This window comes from Euwallacea fornicatus, chromosome 33 (assembly GCF_040115645.1).
Source record: "Euwallacea fornicatus isolate EFF26 chromosome 33, ASM4011564v1, whole genome shotgun sequence".
In the NCBI taxonomy this organism is placed as follows: Eukaryota; Metazoa; Arthropoda; class Insecta; order Coleoptera; family Curculionidae; genus Euwallacea; species Euwallacea fornicatus.
Genome location: NC_089573.1, coordinates 1,635,036 through 1,654,119, shown reverse-complemented (window position 1 = coordinate 1,654,119; position 19,084 = coordinate 1,635,036). Strand labels below are relative to the sequence as shown.

The window sequence follows — 19,084 nt, the reverse complement described above, 5'->3', positions numbered from 1 at the left end:
ATCCCGATGGGAGCCCGAAAATTGATGAATAGATCTAGAAGCTAAAACGAGATTGTAACGAATCGAAAACGGGATTACGTGATCAAATTCAAAAGTCAAAACGTTTTCAGATGGGTTTCAAATTATTTGGATATGGAATAATTGGATAAATGTGTTCTATTGAATTTTGAGGCGGAGTGTTCATTTTTTCTTTTATTCTGTTGGGGCACAATGTCTCACATACAAATAGGGATTGAGTTGCGCACTTTTCTCACACAATACTGAGACTAGCGTTCAACCTTTGCTAAGAGCTCGCAAGAAAACCTTTGTCAATATTTCGATACTAAATTTGTCGCCGTCTTCAAAACCTAAAAAAAACCATTATAAAAAGTAGAAAAAAAAGTGAAAAATCAAAAACTCTCAAAATTCTTCATCTTATTCGATGAGGAATGAGAACTTTTTGATATAAGTCATTTCATCATTCCCTAAAGTTGATTTGATACAAGTTTTGGCGTTTGATCATTGTATATATGGAATTTCTTATGAAATTTAAAAATTTTTTAAATTTTATGTTTTAATTTTATTTACGCTATAACTTGTAAACAAACGAAAATCGGATAACAACATTTGGGTTTTTTTACATTTATTTTTCATGTACAAAACGCTCCTGAAGTTTGGCACGATCCTCCCGACTCACCCTGTATATATTTTGCTTATAAAGTTCTCTGCACAGGGTTATTCACTCTACCCGTTCCTTAAAACCTTACTAGGATCTAAAAGTGATAAGAATTTTAAAATTTGGAATTAAGTTAACTTCGACGTGTACTATTAAAAAATATATATTTTCAATTTCCAGTCACGTCCAACTTAATCGGAAATAGCTGTCTACTTACCTAGTATATTATTCTATTTTTAGATTGGATATAATATTTGAAACCCACGTTCTGTAAATGCCCTATATTTAGCCCTTCTCTTCTGGAAATTCGTTGAGTAGACGAAACTGAAACTCCCTAATCCTTTTTTGCAGATGTTGTTAAACTTTCCGGGGATGCGGGGAAATACGCCAAAGTCTTTATTAACTACGCGAAGAGGAAAAATTTACTAAAATGAATATGTACTTCTAGTTTCACAAAAATTTAATTATTTCCAAACTGGTTTGGAATAGGTATAGGTGACCTTAACACAGTTCAATAGAGAATTCCATTCTGTACTCGATACTGCTTAAAGTTATAGCGTGGCCTATTGGAAAAATACTTTTGCAACTTTAAAAACGTGAATTCTAAGAGCTGAATTTTGGACACCCCGTACAATATTAAGCCACATAAATAGGAAAAGTGTAAACTTAAGATTAAGTTTTGACATTTTGCAAAAACGAAGATTGTTGCCTTAATGACTGTGGCTGTATCCCATATTAAAATTGGTCACTACGGAGGTGCATTTTTAACGTAAGGTCGAATGTCTCAAAACGATAAGGACTAAGTAATGGTTAATATATAGAGTGTGTGCCTCAAATATTATGTAGAATTAGAAAACTGAATAATATACTGGGCGTCCCATTTGAAATGAGCTGACAGCTATTTCCAGTTAAACCGGAAGTGACAGGAAGTTGAAAATATTTTAAATAAATAGTACATATGGAAGTCAATTTAACTCAAAATTTTTGAATTCGTATCGCTTTTAGATCCTAATAAACTTTTGACGGACGGGCTTGGGGAGCAACCCTGTATGATAATTAATGTAATTTTGGGGCCCTCTAGTTCTCTTGTTTAAAAGTTCATAGGTTGCCCCAATACAAAATAACGGTAATAATTTTGTTTGCAATTAATTCATTCAAATATCTGGGAAGGAGCGCAGCGGTACTGCCCAACACCTTCTGGTTGTTTGCAAGGCGTCAATCCCATAGAGAATGAAACAAAGAATAACAAAAAGGCGTTAAAAAAATTGAAGGGTTAATTTGAAAAATAATTTTAAATAGCAAAAACTGTGTCGTCAAAGATTTGATAGTTAGTCGTAAAGGGCATCTCTCAAGTAGCGGAAAAAGGATTTGGCATGATGTGGTAATAATTTACCTTTATACACTGATCTACGGTGGCCAGAGCTCTATACTGCTCCCATTGCGTGCCACGTTCAGATCATCCATTAAATGGGAATTCACATCCAAAGAATATTTGTTTCTCTTATATCAGAGGACGTCTACATAATTTCGCTCCGGCGTATTTTATGTCGCTGAGGTTGACAAGAGAAATTATGATTTTGTCCAATATATCCCCGGTTTTGACAGCTTTGATTTAGATATATTCCTCCCAAGAAGGCCTTTATATCGCTCCAGCCCTTATCAATTCCCCAATTGATAAATGGTGTTTTGGCGTCGGTGACTGCAACTCCGAATGCAAGTTTATTGAGGTTACATATCAAAAGCTTTTCAAATTGGATCTGGATGGAATAATTCCACATCCGGCACTTTGTTACATTTTTCAGGCGATGTGCGAACTAACCAAGAACTTTTCTATTAACTAACTTGGTATACAAAAAGTTGATTTTCCGAGTTGAAAGACGTGACTGGAAAAACGCGCTTCATTGGCTCATTAACGCTTGCAATGATCAATTTCGGAAATTATTCGAAATCCCAATGCGAAGTTTACGACTCGAATGGAGAAAGAAATATTCAATTCGGTGCCTCCATGAATTGTTTCAATAGTTGGGAAAGTTTATCAGGTCGTACAAAGGGGACATTTTAGGATGGTTTTGGAAACCCGCTGGGAGGCCATTATTAGAATTAAGTAATGTGATTTATAGAAGTTCCGGAAAATAGTTAAGAGAGTTTTCAGCTATGTAGGTTGAAACAACGAAAATAAAACATAAACATGTATGCCCCGTGAACGGTTTCCCTAATGGTTCGGAGATATCACCGATAACTTCGGCTCCACCTCTCCGACAATAAGAATGAAAATGTTAAAACGGCTTTGCGGTAAATATTTCCGTAAACAAAAGACCGGAATTCTAACTATCAAGTTTGAACTTACCTCAAAGCTAATTTTGCCTGTTTGTTTCTGTTTCATGGTGTTGAAAACATAATGGGCATAATTCGTGGCATCTACAACAAGAAGAAAAATAACGGCGTTACGTTACAGGCTGAGGAAGAACAAAACGAAGGTGCCAATTTAAATAAGGGAGGATCTTTTGTTGTTTTAGCACACGTTCTCTTAATTTATTCGATCCTTTGCCGGTAAAACAGACCAAAGGTTATGTCATGCTGTGAATATTCAGAGGTGACATACACTGCGTGACAAAGAATGCTAAACACCCATTAAAGATAATTTTATTTTGATAATTTTTTTTGTACGTGTTCAGTACCACATACTTACCCAATGATTACATTTTCAGCAAGATCAGAGGAAGAACTTCATTTTTTTTTCAATAGTGTCTTGAGCATCCGCGGTTCCTTATACACCCATTGATACGCCTGGGCTCGAATCTAATAAGATTGTCAATGTCTTCTTGAGGTATCTCATTCCAGGCAATCTGAACTTCATGAGTAAGGGCTGCTAAAGTCTGTGGAGGGTGCTGTAAATTCAACAGTCTGCGGCCAATCACGTCCCAGACATGTTCAATAGGAGACAGATCCGGCGATCGAGGTGGCCAGGGTAAACGGTTGATTTGATGTTGATCCACGAACGTTATTGTTTGCCTAGCAACATGAAGTCTAGCATTGTCTTGCTGGAAAATAGCGTTCGGGATAGTTCGAAAATATATACACTTCTTGGATATAGCGTTGGGCAGTCATGTTGCCTCTAATGAAAACTAGGGGTGACGTGCTACCATATGCGATAGCACCCCATACCATAACGCCTACAGTACGGTGGACGTGACGCTCTCTGTCAAATTGTGAATTGCGCCTTTCACCCCGTCGCCTTCTCACCCTTGCCCGATCGTCGTTCATCCTCAGACAGAAGCGGGATTCATCACCAAAGATCACCTGAGTCCATTCTTGGTCCCACTGAATCCTCTCTCCACACCATTGTAAGCGGTTAGATCGATGTTCGCGAGTGAGAGGCAGCACCCAATGCGGACGATAGGGCAAAAGGCCAAAACTTCGTGTTCAGCGATATACTGCACGCATACCAACCCTATTCCCATGTTCTTCAAACCACTGATTTGCAAAAGCTCGACTGCTGTTAAATCGGTCTCTAAGAGTCAAAAGTCGCAATCGACGATGTTCGCGCTCTGTGGTTCCTCTGAGTCGCCCAGTGCCTCCGGCTCTGTGCCCGCGGCCTTCCTGAGTCCACGCCTGGTAACACCGCACTATGGTTCCTAAGGATGTGTTAGTTCTTCTAGACACTTCTCTGACCGACAGACCTGCTTCGCGCAACCCATCAATCCGCCCCCTCTCGAAGTCACTAAGCTGACGGATCTGTTCAATTCTACGCACTCTAGGCATAATGAGTAAAAATTATGACCGATTGGAACACACTGCACAAAAATTGCGATACAAATGTGAACAAAAATGTTTAAACAAAATTTTATTTTTTTAAGGAACTAAAAAAAATTAACAGATAAACTTGAAATTTTGATCATTTCTTTCTTTTTTTAAGATAAGTCAACATGCAAAAAATTATCAAAATAAAGTTGTTTTAAATGAGTGTTTACCTTTCTTTGTCACGTAGTATATTACCAGAATAGCCCCGTAAGTCCCCGACCGAATATACAGGGTCATTCACGGTGAGTGTCCAATGAAAAGTTTACGGGGTTCCAATATAGCTAGAGATCTGAAATTTTGGATACTGACGTAGTGGAGTTTGATCTGTCGAATTAAAATATTGGTATCGTCGCGACGTTGGCAGATCTACGTACAACTGACGACGACTTTGTTATTTTAAATGGCACACCCTGTACTTTATTATATTTTCGAATTTCCCGGAAGATTTAAACCCCAGTTTATCTATCGTATGCCATAGCTATGATGAACCGTTTTCGAAACAAATATTAAAATCTTTGAGAGTAAAAGGCACCACTTAGTAGTTGATTCGGTTAGGAGGAGGCTATAGATTAACAACGTAAAATAAACGAAATTGTAACACCCTTTATAATTAAACTAGATCTACGTAATATAAATAAAATTAGAGATTTTGCTGAAGATTTTTATAAAAAATTTACAAAAAAATATTTGCCAATATCTCAAAAACAACTGAAAACAATTATATTAATGTATAACACTTTTCGATAGAGAATTTATTGATCTTTCAGATGCCATCCAAAAACATAGGACATTCTATTTAAGTTTCTCATTTAATGCTCATATTTATATCCCTCTGATATCGCACTAATTTTTCCACGCCCTGTATGTAAATCCGAAAAATGTTTAATATTAAAAGATACAGATAACCAATAAGAATCTGTAGCTCGAATTTCAACTCTCTAGCTGCGATAGCCGAAGAGATATGCGCTCTTCAATTTAGAGCTGTTAGTTGCCAAATCAGTCAAAAGAAAAAAAATATTTCGAAAACGGTTCATCATGGCTATGGCATATGATGGATAAACTGGGGATCAAATCTCCCGGGAAATTCGAAACTGTAATAAAATACAGGGTGTGCCATTTAAAATGACAAAGTCGTCGTCAGTTGCACGTAGATCTGTCAACGTCGCGCCGATACCAATATTTTAATTCAACAGATCAAACTCCATTACATCAGTATCCAGATATTTCAGATCTCTAGCTATATTAGAATCCCGTAAACTTTTAATAGGACACTCGCCGTGAATGACCCTATATAGGTAGTGATTTTTTTGTCAAAAATATGCGTATTTTACAAAGACCTAACCTTAGAAATCTTAACCCCGAAGTTTTGAGGGTGCTACGTTGATTTCTGCTTGTTTTGAATTTGTTTTTAGTGAGCGCTTTTGGAGATTTGTGAACATAGAAAAAATTGGTCATCTACATATAATTCACTGTTTTTATTTGAAAAGCCTTGGTCCATCCAACATCAAGGCGGAGCTAGATTTTACTCTGATGGAATCCGGTCCTTCGTTAACAACTGTCAAATATTGGGTGGCAGAGTTTAATGTGGTCGTACGAGCTACCAGATGGACTCCGCAGAGGTTGCCTCAAACACACTCCAGAAATTGTGATGGAAAACCATAATATTGTGTTGAAAAACTTGTGTCATGAAGACCACATACCAGTTCACGCTTCCATCCCCGCGATGGACAAAACCAACCAACTCGGTTTCGAATTTTTTCGCCACTCACTGTATCCACCATATTTACTCATACCATTTCCTATTTCCAAACTTGGAAAACGTGGAAATAGATCTACCAATAATGAAAAGGTGGAGTTCGAGGCCGATACCTATTTTGAAACATCCGAAGCTTCTCCCTATACAGGGTATAGAAGCCATGGAATATCGCTGGGAAAACTGTGGCAATTTTAAAGGAGACTATGTCGAGAAATAATGTAATATTTTTCAATTTCTTTGTCTAAGTATTAGTCGGGTACTTCTGGGATTATCCTCGTAGAAACATTGAGAGCAACAGTTGGGGTAATCACGAAAACACGAAATACAAGCGGAATTATGAAGGCCTCTTTTAGCAGTTTCGAACACGCGAACCGGTAACACAAAAAGAGGAACAGGATCTTTTCACTGGAAAATTCAATAACGTCCAAAAGACTTCGGCGAATCAAAAATTGCTTAATGAAGGCGACTTTATGCTGCTTAAACTGAAAATACTCTACCATTCATCCGCTTTATCCCCCCGACACTGTTCCGTGAGCCTTCCATTTGACTTTATAAGAGATTTTTTTAACAGTGTTCCCCGTTTATGGCCTTATTTTTCACTTGCAAGTGAAATACAGCGGCAGTGGATCCAATCAATCATAAAATAGACATAAAAACCAAAAAGGAGATTTTGAAACGGGATATAACCGACAGTCTTTACGGCGAAACGAGAAAATAACCACAACAAATGCAGAGTTTTAGTACGTTGATCTAGGAAATATGGAACTTGACAGGAATTTAATAGGTCTGCAGGCCGACTTACCTCCTAAGGGAAAGAACTGGGCGAATATGTGCTTAAACGATTCTTCATCCACCATACCAGTAGGACATTCCTAAAAAAATCACGGTGATTAGTTAAGTGAGAAATCAAAAAACACATAAAAGCGTTTTGCTAAAGGCTGGACATAAATGACGTCATAAATTCATGTCAACTTGTATAAAAACGAGATACGCAGGACAACGTACAGAGAAAAAGAATACGCAAGAATAATGGTTTTATTTAAATAATTTTTGGTACGACTCTACTTTATAGAAGATAAACACGTTATTTAAAAAAAATATAGAAATTCCAATGTTGCAACCTCAAAAAGAAAATCCTGGGTCCGCCCTCCACGATTTCGCAAACACTTTTGCACACCTCTGGACATCGACCTAATGCTAAAGGGACCCTGGCCCTTCGGGCCGAAAAAGGGTCTGGCCGTCTATAAGGCCCAACAGGAACACTCTTTTTTTTTTGTAGCGGATTGGTGAACGTGTTAAGCATTAACCGAGGCCCTTTGATGTTGTTGCCGTTGCTCGACTCCCAAGTGTAGGATTCGCCCTGAGGGAACACAGGGAATACCCACTAATCACCCTTCCCTCTCTTTACCTCGTTTCCATTCCAGGACCGTAGTCAGGCATTACGTCAAATTTGGGTGGTTATGCAGGGTGTCCCATTTAAAGCTGAGATTGGAGATTACTCAAAAACGGTACGTTGCGTGAAGAAAGGTTTCAAATAAAAGTTGTCCGGTGAAGAAGAGGACGTGTGATGAAGTTAGCGACTTTTAGCAAAAAGGTCGTTTTAAGAGCACGTCGAGGGTAAATTTTTCATTTTTTTACAGACCCTTGAAGACCCTCGCAAAAATGAATATCTTTTATTTGAACGATTGTTTTAATAAGCGTTTTGCTGCAGAGTTATCCTTGGTTTTTGTCAATTTTTTGAAATAGTCGAAATTGTTGCGCTTTTTTCCCAAAAAAATTTTGCAACGCACATTCTGTTCAAAAGTCATAATAATCCTTCCATCTAATCAACAAAAAATTATTGCTACGAAAAAAAAATTCTTAACTTCTCAGTTGTTGGACCGTGACCTGCGACCTTATAACACGGTCTACAGGCAATCGATATTCTTTTTTCGATAAACGATCCAATTGTTTTGTGCGAAATTATTCAAAAATTAATCTTTTCACTTCAAAATTCAATAATTGAAATGAATCGCTGCAATTTGAATAAAAAATCAGAAATGGTTTTTATTTATGGAGAGGCTGAAATAAATGTTAGTCGGGCAGTAGAGCTTCATACTGAAAGATTTCCGGGTGAAAGAATTCCCTGTTGGACGACTTTCAACAGTGTCATTAAAAATTCCAAAGAAACGAAAATATTGGAAACAGACAAACGCAATCGCTCCCGAAGTGCAACACATGAAGGCAATCAAATAGCAGTTCCTGCAACTGTTGCATTCGATCCCCATGTAAGTTGTCGTCGAATTACTGCTGACTCAGGAACATCAAAAGCGTGTATTCAAGGAATTTTGAAGGTAAATAAATACCATCCTTATCACATTTTTTCTCATCAGAAATTCCATGGCCCCGCATGGCCGATTTTGAAAATAGAGTCAATTTTTGAAATTGGGCAAGGCAGCAATTAAATCAAAATGCAAATTTCCTCTTCGACGTTTTGTTTTCGGAACAAATCCACGTTCATTGCACCATCGTCATAATCTGCATTTTTGGAGCGCTGTAAACGCACCTGACGTATAGAAATTGAACATCAAAGACCGTGGTCAGTGTATGTAAGGTGCAGTATTACTGGGGAATACTTAATTGGACCTTTCTTCATTGAAGGAAACTTGAATGGAGTAATGTATCGCAATATCTTGCGCAATAATCTTCCGGAATTGTTAGAAAAACGTTCCACTTGCGATTAGACGGATGATGTGGTATCAGCATGACGGCTGTCCAGCCCATTTTTCTAGCATGTCTCGTGAGGTTCTGGATGAAATATATCCAGATCGATGGATTGGACGGGGCGGTTCTGTGAACTGGTCTTCTAGGTCGCCTGATTTGACCTTACCAGATTTTTTCTTCTGGGGTTTTTTTTTAAGAACAAAGTTTATGCAGAAGCACCAACAGCTGCAAACGATATGATAAGGTGAATTGAAAATGTCTGTCAATTGATAAATGGGAAGGTTTTGCGCAAAGTAAACAGTTCTTTTGGAATAAGACTTGAGACATACTTGGAGCAGCAAGGACATCGTTTTGAACATTTGCTTCCATAAATTTTTCAAACCAGGATTTTAAATTAATTTGCTAAATTAAAAAATATATATTATAGAAATGTAATTTTATTATTAAATAGGGGATTGTTATAAGTTTTAAACATAATATGTATTGCAAAACTTTTCTAAAAAAAAAATCCAATAAATTCAACTAGCTCAAAAATTGGACAAAAATCAAGGATAACTCTGCAGCAAAACATCTAATAAAAAAATCGTTCAAATAAAAGATGTTTAATTTTGAAGGTCTACAAGGATCTGTAAAAAAATACGGGGTTGCTATTTAGAAATAAAAGTTACCCTTGAAATGACCTTAAAATGACATTTTAGCTAAAAGTCATTGTTCAATGACATGTCCTCCTCTTTACCGGACAACTTTTATTTGAAGCTCTTTTTCATAGAACTTACCGGTTTTGAGTAATCGTCAATCACAGCTTTAAATGGGACACCCTATATTTATACATTCGTTATTTCCCGGGATCTTTGCTGCTGTTTGGCAATCCACTCTTCCCCTATCTTTATATTTATCACTATCTTCAATTGCATCCTAGTATCTTTTGGTTTTCAACAGGAGTTTGGAGCAGGTTTCTATGCTAAATTCCTCCATGTACGTGTTACTGAATACTTTTCTCATTGTCAGACTGCAAAATTTTTTATATTTATATATCGTGTATTTCATGTTATTCGATTTTCCATGACAGGGAGAGTCTGGCCGTTTAGTTCCAATCGGGAAACTCCGCCCATCCAGATATAAACGGGGAACCCCGGCCACACTTGAACAGCGCGAGATCCCAGAGGATCAGACTAGTGCCAAGGGAATGATTTGAATCTCATTTTGAATGATTTGTACCCATTGCAAATGCAATTATTACAATCAGATTTTTAATTACATTTCAAGTTAAAAACATTAGGATAAGGAAGATGGATATTCTGTAATTGTTTGACTACTCGTCCCTGCAATGTGATAATGGTTTAGGGTTGAACTTGGGGTTATTAATGATACGCTTTATGGCCGCTTAGGAGAGAATATTATCAGTTCATTACTAGTGTCGAATTCGCCTTTTGAATAAAAGAAACCTATAATAATTTCAACTTATTCTAGTTAAAGTGCAGAGTCAACTCTGTGTTGCTTCAGGAAGACGGACCTGTTGCTTTTATTTCGCGTGTTTTGATGGATTGTGAAAGTCAATTCGGTCAAATAGAAAAGGAAATAAATGCCATTTTATACTCCTGGGAAATGTTTTACAGCCACATATGTATATAGCAAACAGGTTAAGATTTATACCAATCATAAATCCATAACGTTAATAACGACGAGGACAGTGAGGAGTATTAGTTCTCTTAGGTTACGAAGAATGAAGATAAAACTGCTTAAATATGATCTTGTTGTAGAGCATTTGCCAAGTAAAGGCATGTCCATAGCTCATTTCAACCGGAGGAATAATGTTTGTGTCGCTGATACGATTTTGCACACATATTAACAGAGATAGTATCAAAGGAGGTTTTATCGAGTGGGTGGTACCTAACATTTCGAAGGTACCTAAAATGGCAACGAAGCTTTATAAATATTCCCACGACATACATTTTTTTCTGTGAACGATGTCTTATTTCATGAGGACTCAATCATTCTATCCGGCAAAACTTGCTGAACCGGCTTTATTCTAATCAGTTTGGCGTTATCAAGACACAATACCAGGTCTACCGGTGTATGAAAATAAAACACCAATTTTAACAAGGAAAGAAAAAAGAAATTATTCAAAATATTGACCATTGCTATCTCCACATTTTGACCACCTTTCTGGCAATTTATGGATACCTCGCCAATAGAAATGTGCCTCTATGGCATCAAACCAATTAGACACCCAGTTTTCTAGGAATCGAAGTGCTGCTCAGCCAATGCGCGTCCCATCGATGAAAACAAATGGTAGTCCGAAGGAGCCAAGTCTGGTGAATACGGCGGATGGGGTAGCAACTCCCAGCCAAGTGTTTTGATGGTATCCTGAACCGGTGTAGCTTTGTGTGCAGGTGCGTTGTCATGGAGCAAAATTACCTTCCCATGTCTTCAGGCCCGTTCTGATCGTTTTTCGATCAATGCATTGTTTAAATTAATCAATTGTTATCGGTAGGGAACAGTATTAACGGTTTCACCAGGTTTTAAAAGCTCGTGGTGCACCACAACTTTCCGATCCCACCAAACACACAGCATTGCCTTCTTGTCGAATCGATCAGGTTTTGCAGTGGATGTTGATGGTTGTCCCGAATCAACCCGTGATTTTTTCCGTTTAGGATTTTGAAAATAAATCCATTTTTCATCTCCAGTAACAATTCCATGCAAAACTGATTTTCTTTCGTGCCTTTGAAGCAAAATTTCACAGGTGTTTTTTCGGTTCTCCATCTGTCTTTCATTCAATTCATGCGGCACCCGTTTTCCACACTTTTGGATCTTTCCCGTAGCTTTTAAACGATCAGAAATTGTTCGTTGTGCAACATTTAACATTTCTGCCATTTGCTTTTCACTTAAAGTGTCATCTTCATCCAACATTGATTGCAGTTCAGCGTCTTCGCTCTTTTTTGGTGGTCTGCCACGTTCTTCATTTTGCACATAAAAATTGTTATTTCTGAATCGTTGAAACCATCTTTTGCATGTTGCTTCTGATGAAGCATAATCACCATATGCCTCGGCAAGCATTCGATGCGACTCTGCAGCACTTTTCTTCAAATGAAAACAAAACATTAATGCTTTCCGCAAATCATCATTTTCTGGTACAAAATTCGACATTTTTGGCCCAATGAAATAATATATTGTTATTTGTCCAAGGACTTGATTTGCACTGAATATGTTTGTCAGTTTGCACACCAACCAAGCAAACAAGAAAAAAGGTTTGTTTACAACAAATGCCCTAAATCGAGACATTTATATCCCGACGCTCACTTCATACCGGTATACCTGGTAAACGGCGAAGCAAATACACTCCAGACCATAAGATTAGGGTCACCTCGTGATTTTCATTCAAGTCAACACGTTATAGTTTATTCGAATTTCATTCACCTGCAACATTATTTATAAACTTCATGCGGTGATTTTATCGTGATTGCTGCAATGAAAAGGAATTTTTGTTGCAACATGCATTTATCCCTAACAAAAAGCTTTTGCGGACTTCAGTTCTGAGTATTTCTTCTTGTAACAGCGATAAGAGTGTATGGACGACCGGGCATGCTTCGAATTAGGTTTTGGATCGCACTCTCCGGAAGGTTGTCAAGCGCTTTGTGAAGTTCTCCGAGATTTCTAGGAGCCGGCGCACGTCTTCACAAGCATCCCTTCATCCCATCCCAAACATGCTCTCTCGGACTCAAATCCGGACTTCAAGGGGGCCAGACAAATCGGGTGATGGGAACCTGATGAAGAATGGCGGTAACCATGAGAGCAGTGCGGGGCCGAGCATTATCACGCATAAAGTTTGTGTTCTTTGCAAGAATTACCGTGCACGATAGAGAATGGACTTCAGGAATTTCCTATGTTCACGAGGAAACGGAGGCTTTGCAACTCTCTCTCGAGAGGGTAATTCAGCAGCATGATAACGCCTACTAATGGTCCACTCACTTACGTTCACATTTCTTACTTCTTGCAGATGAGTTGGAAGGGCTCCTGCTGTAGCTGTTCGGTTCCTCAAAATGATGGAACCGAGAAAGCGATTTTCTCGAGCTTTGTAGCCCTTCTTCGTCCTGATCCGGGTTTTCGATTGAGCATCTCAGTCTCTTCATACCCCTGAAGCACTCGGTTCGTACTCGATAGAGTTACTCCACAGTTTCGCGATGTTCGCGACCATTTGCTGTAGCCACCACAATTCGCGTCACAACTACATGATTCATGAGCATTTTAACGAAACGACAACGTAACAATGATTATGACACCAGTCGTAAAATTTCCAGTATTCAAACAAAGACAGAACAAAATGATGCTGGTAATGCATTTTAGGAATTTTGGTACGAAGTCCTTTGTTGTCGTCCAACACTTATCGAAACATTTGATCATTGTTTAAGTGCGTTTTAGATTTGGAAGAGAAACCGTTCTGACCTGGAAAAGCACCCCCCTGAATTTATTAGAACAAACTTTGAGGACCTTTCCTAGTTTATCTAATTTTAAGCTCGGGTGTGTATTATCGTGGCCAGGCATAAATGGCAACATAAGAAATGATAACAAAATGAAGAATCAGCGAAAATTTTAAAAGAAAAATATCGAAGAATCATTGATTTTAAGGGCCTTGCCGGACCTTCTGTCTCGAATCGATAGTTATTATCTTAGCAAGTGAGATTTGGGAGATTCGGGGCAAGCCAAATCTAGTAATAATAACCGGAATTCATTCCATTTGGTACAAAGGCTGCAAAATGTGTCATTAGAGCCTGTAACCATGAATTGGAAGTTTATGACATTCCGTTGGAAGTGGACGGTGTTAATAAGCCGTTCAATTTTTGAAGTGTTAAAATTTTCCACGGGATTAGGGATCCAAAATTACATCTAGTGCATGATATCCTATTAGATAGAATGGTGTGGTAGAAGCCGCAATGCAAACTGCGATAATTCTATTAAAGCTCAGTTCGCTTTGTTAAAATACAAAGCTACACCAATTGCAGGATTGGACAAATCTTTTGTGGAATCTCTTTTTGGTCGGAGATTTCAGACAAAGTCACCTACAAAAATCGAGATATTCACGCCGAGTGATTTTGATTATAATGCGAAACGAAAAGTTTGAAAAATAAAAGAAAATTTTATAAAAATTATTATATCAGACAATTTGAGCAAAATGATAGTAAATTCCAGCGAGGCGAGGTACCTGCAAAGATGGTTCACAGATTCTCACAACCAAGATTGCAATATGATCACATCCATTTAAAACAATCCACCTGAAACATCTTTAATGGAATTTTTTCTTCGAAAAAGCACGAGACATGCCAATTTTACCTTTAAAGGGGACATTTTTAAATCATAAATACATAGATCTAGAATGATTTCCCTAAATGAGGCAAATCCTTCAAGAATTTTAAATGGCACGGGGGGTCGAGTGGCACTCAAATCAAAGGTGTTTCAGTTCTCTTTGCAAGTATGCTGAAACTTTTTTACTGCGCTTTCAAATATTGTGAAAAAAAAACGTTTTAGAACATCGGTGAAATAAATCGAAAAAAAAAAAATTTGTAAATAATGTTTTATTTAATTATGTATTAAAATTGCGGCTTAATTACTTCCATATAATAAAGAAGTCTTTATTCAACCTCTTCCCGAACATTTTGTACCACTTCAGGAGCTATTTCATTACATGCTATCAATATTCGGTAGAGAAGATGTTCTAATGAGGTAGATTTCGTTTTATAAACAACAATGTTTAAATGGCCCCATAAGAAAAAGTCCAATGGCGTCAAATCAGGCAATCTTGGGGGCCATTCAATAGAACCTCTTTTACCAATACAGTGTTTGGTAAAATATTGATCGAAGGAGTTACGTACCGGAACTGCAAAGTGTGGCTAAAAGCCATCCTGTTGAAAAAATACAACATTCTCTGGGATCTGATCGTCGTTTTCAAGGGTAATCAGAATTTGGGGGTAGATGAAATCTTAAAGCAGATTGGGGCAATATTCACCCGTCAGGTTATCAGAGAGAAAAAAAGGTCCAACGATACGATTTCCCAAAATCCCCGCTCATACATTCAATTTTTCTGGATACTGTGAATGTTGTTCTTTCATAATTCTTGGATTCACATCACTGCAATATCTGCAATCATGTCTGTTCAATAAACCATTCGGAAAGAATTTGCATTCGTGAGAAAAGCATGTAGAATATAAAAATTTGAGATTGATCAACACGTTTTTACTTATCACCTCTCAAAATTACATACGGCGATATGGATCATCTTCCTTGAGCTCATGAATGAGATGCATCTTAAGAGATGGAAATTATGTTTTTTCAAGATCTTCTGAACGCTACCACGTGGGAAACCTGATGTTGCTTCTAATTCTCGGGGTGTTTGAAATAAACTTTTCTTAATTTACATGATTCAGTTCAGTATGTCCCAAAATAGCAATCTGTGCAGCCTCGTTGGTAACGGTGTGTCGCTTTTCATGTATTCTGTTAGCAACGAATCCAGTTTCCATGAATTTAGATATTAAATTCGTCATAGAGGTGACTCAAATTCTTACCAGAATGTCTTCCATTAAAAATTCTCGCAGTTTTTCAGGCTATTTCATTATTTTCGAAACAGATGGTGACAATTTCGATTCTCTCTGCAGTGGTGTAAATCATGATGCTTTGAATAGTCGAATGAATCGATAAGTTTCGCAGTATAATTCGGACAAGTGTAAAATCGGAACAAAACCCATTACCTTCTTTTAGGAATTCAATGATAAACATAATTTTTTGCACTATTGGCGAGTTTATTGTTATTAAGTGTGGCTCTTTTTGTTCGATTTATTTCACAGATGTGTTAAAGCGGTTTTTTACAATATTTAAAAGCGAAGCAAAAAAAAATCAGCATACTTGCAAAAAAAATCTCAATACCTTTAGTTTGATGTGCCACCTGACCCCCCGTGCCATTTAAGATTCTTGAAGAGTTTGCCACCCCGTTTACGGGGATGACTCTACATCTACGAAAGTATTATTTAAAAACGTCCCTCTTAAAAGTAAAATTGACGTGTCTCGGGGCTTTCTGAAGAAAATAATTCTATTCAAGTTATTTCAGGAGGACTGTTTTAAAGGGGCCACCCTATATAGTGGACAAAAAATTATGGCTCGAAAGTGAAAAGAAACAGTTTCCATCAACATCACGCGTTAAAATCGCCAGAAGTTGTAGCGGAATATGTTTGGAAAAAAATTGATTGGAATCAGTCAGGTGATGATAGTGGTCCGAGTCTTCAAGGGAGTAGTTTCATATCGCAAGCGAATATACAAAGTTATTTTTGTTTTTTTTTTAGTTATTTCCAAAAAGATATTGCCTGAGTTATAATGAAAAACATATGAAAACCAAAATTACTTTTTCCTTTGAGTTTCTTTATAAGCTTCAATATGAATGTGTTAGTTAGTATAATATTTTGTCTATCAAGAAAGATCATCAAAACATTTTCTTTGTATATGCGGCCCTGATAACTTTTTTTCGATTTTAAGGTAAGTTTTAATTACGAATTCATTAATGTATTGCACTGACACGTACGTTATTAAATTACAAAATTTTTCAAATATGTATCCATAATTTGCTAAGCATAAATAACGTCTCGTGATGTTTAAAGCTAAACTTTTAAGTGACTTCAAAAGCTCGAATGAAAGCTGGAATGATGAAATTTGAATTATTTCAGCTATATATATTTTTAATTTTTACTTGCAGAAAAAATTATTAATAATCGTTTGATTTTTCGCGTCTGCTAACGAAAACTTCCATTTGAAAATGCTTTTATAGAATGGTTGAAAAGAAAAGGACGGTTTCTCTTGTAAGGAAAAGAGGGTTCAGAATGGTCAAGCTAGTAGGGTCATCTTTCTTTGTTACCTGAATTTGTTGTAGTCTTTTAGTTATTGTATATGCGTTCGTATAGTAAATTGTTGGGTTTCTTATGTTTGCAATTACGCTTAGAACAATTTTTTCTGTCGCTCGTAATATTGTTCGAAGAAAACGAAGTCGTAAAATTTGTTATTTGCCTCATCTAAATAAATTTCAAGAAATCGGGTGGGTCATGTTTACCCACGCAAGAGTTTCTATAAGTGTTTCGATCTCCAGGATAATAATGGAAATTATTGTTTACGTCTGTTTGTTAGGTAAGGCATGATGCATTTCTGGTCGTTATACCCATCGTTGCCTTTAGAGTGAAATTTTGTATAGTTTATTTCCTGCGGTTGCTGGAAAACGTCCGCAAATACACCAGAAATTTGAAATTAAAAATGGATATTTTGCTTATCATTGGGTGACAGTTCGATTTTATTTTTGTAATTTACTCGACTTACCGTGCCGTCAAGAAAATGCGGCCCAGAAGCGGAAAAACATGATGGATGCATAAAATTTAAAGTCTTGAGAGATGTCTACAGCGAGGCCGGGTGTTTGCGTCACATTTTGACGAGATATTTGGCATAATGAAATTTTTATGATTTTATTTTAACATTTTTATCAAATTCAGTCCAGTTCATCAAAGATATTCGGCTTTGAGTCCCAAGCGTTTTCTGTTTAGAAATTGGTAGGCCTGTTCCAATAAACCCAAAATATGGAAAACTGAAATACTACCTTTGTTTTTAGGTAAAATCGCGATATATTTGAATTGGGTTTGCACAAGAATCTATCAAAGAGAATTTTAATTCGATTTTATTTCATAAGCACTTTTTTGCAAATTAGCAAAAAACGCATTAATTCGTACGAATCGAAGAAAAAATTATGTGTTTTAAAAGGCGGAAATGATAATTTACTGCCCTAGGCTATTTTGTCTCATTGTCTTCAATTCAGCTATGAATATCGGTTCGGCAGTAAATTTGTTTTTATTTTACGTAGCGAAACAAAAAACTTATTAAAGGAGTTAAAAGTAAGTTTTACATTGCTAATGATTGGGATGCAAAATCGTTAATTCTAATGTATTTCAATGAAACGCTATATTTATTTTGGTTTAAAAACAACAAAAAATAAACAGCTCTAACAATAGGAAAAAGGCAAATTTTGCTTGATTTTGGAAAGAATTTACAATCCGATATTAGCTTCAACTTCCCATTAGTTTTGAAACAATAAAGATGTTTTACTAATAAAATAGTGAAAAAGCAGGAATTAAAAAAGATATAAAAAAATAATGATACGAGAGATTTCCTACACGTCGTTGTAGGAAATGTGGGTTTTCTACCACCTTGATGGGTTATTCCCGTCCAGCTTTCCGCAAAAAAATAAATGATGGAATAATCAATCCTAAATACGTAATACAGAATTATCAAATACATTTCACGAATATGTCTAATATTTTAACAATTTATGTAAAATGGTCAAACATGATAGCCGACCGTGTATCTACCTAATATTTTATTTAGATAGAATCAAAGTTATTAAAATTAGCAGCAGAACAATATAATATAACTGCATATACGTACATAAAGTGTATATCATTTAACCTGAACTATTGAAATGTCTGGAATATTAGTCATCCCATAAATAAATGTCTATGCTATTAAGCTTTAATTACTCTGAGGGGGAAATGTATTGGTGTGTATTGCTTCCCCTCCAACTCCCATATAGGCGGGGTGGGGCTCAACTTTTTAATTTAAACTAGCAGCCCCCGTTTTTTTAAGTTTCGGATAATACTGCTAAAAGTTTTTAAAAATTGTCCGAGACATTTTTTCGGTTCATGCTAGAAAACCCTTTAATTAACTTCAATTTCTCTTTCGATTTTGATTTACCGATAGGTTTGATGACGTCTACATTAGAATCAGTGAAAACATAAATTTATGCAAAGTAAATTTTTGTTTGTAAAATAAACGTTAAAAATGGTGGCCCTGAACTTCAACACACTGATTTATCCGTGTTTTAAAACAGCCTTCACATGTACGAAGTGTGTCTTCTGGAATATTGGTCCAGGAATTTATAATTCGCAGCATGATATCCTCAAGTGTCGTTACTATTTCTCTATAAACCTAATCATTCAGATATTTCACAAAAAGATATCCAATGAAGTAAAATTCGGAGATGTTTTTTTTGCGTTACGAGGAGGTGAAACTCTTCCCAAAGACACCCAGCTGGGCATCTTTGATGGCCTGTTGGTGACATTCGAGTAGTGTGAGATTTGAGTTTTCACCCACGT

The 19,084-nt window shown here is 36.7% G+C and overlaps 1 protein-coding gene across 1 annotated transcript in view; it reads right to left on the bottom strand.

The window, feature by feature from the left end:
• Positions 1-19,084, bottom strand: part of LOC136348479 (Kv channel-interacting protein 4-like) — an 80,409-nt gene that overhangs the window by 14,394 nt on the left and 46,931 nt on the right. Inside the window, exons 3-4 of the mRNA XM_066299325.1 lie at positions 7,015-7,084; positions 3,003-3,073 (exon numbers count right to left, since the gene is read on the bottom strand). Of these exons, the coding sequence (XP_066155422.1) occupies positions 3,003-3,073; positions 7,015-7,084 (141 nt within the window). The remainder of the gene's footprint in view (positions 1-3,002; positions 3,074-7,014; positions 7,085-19,084) is intronic.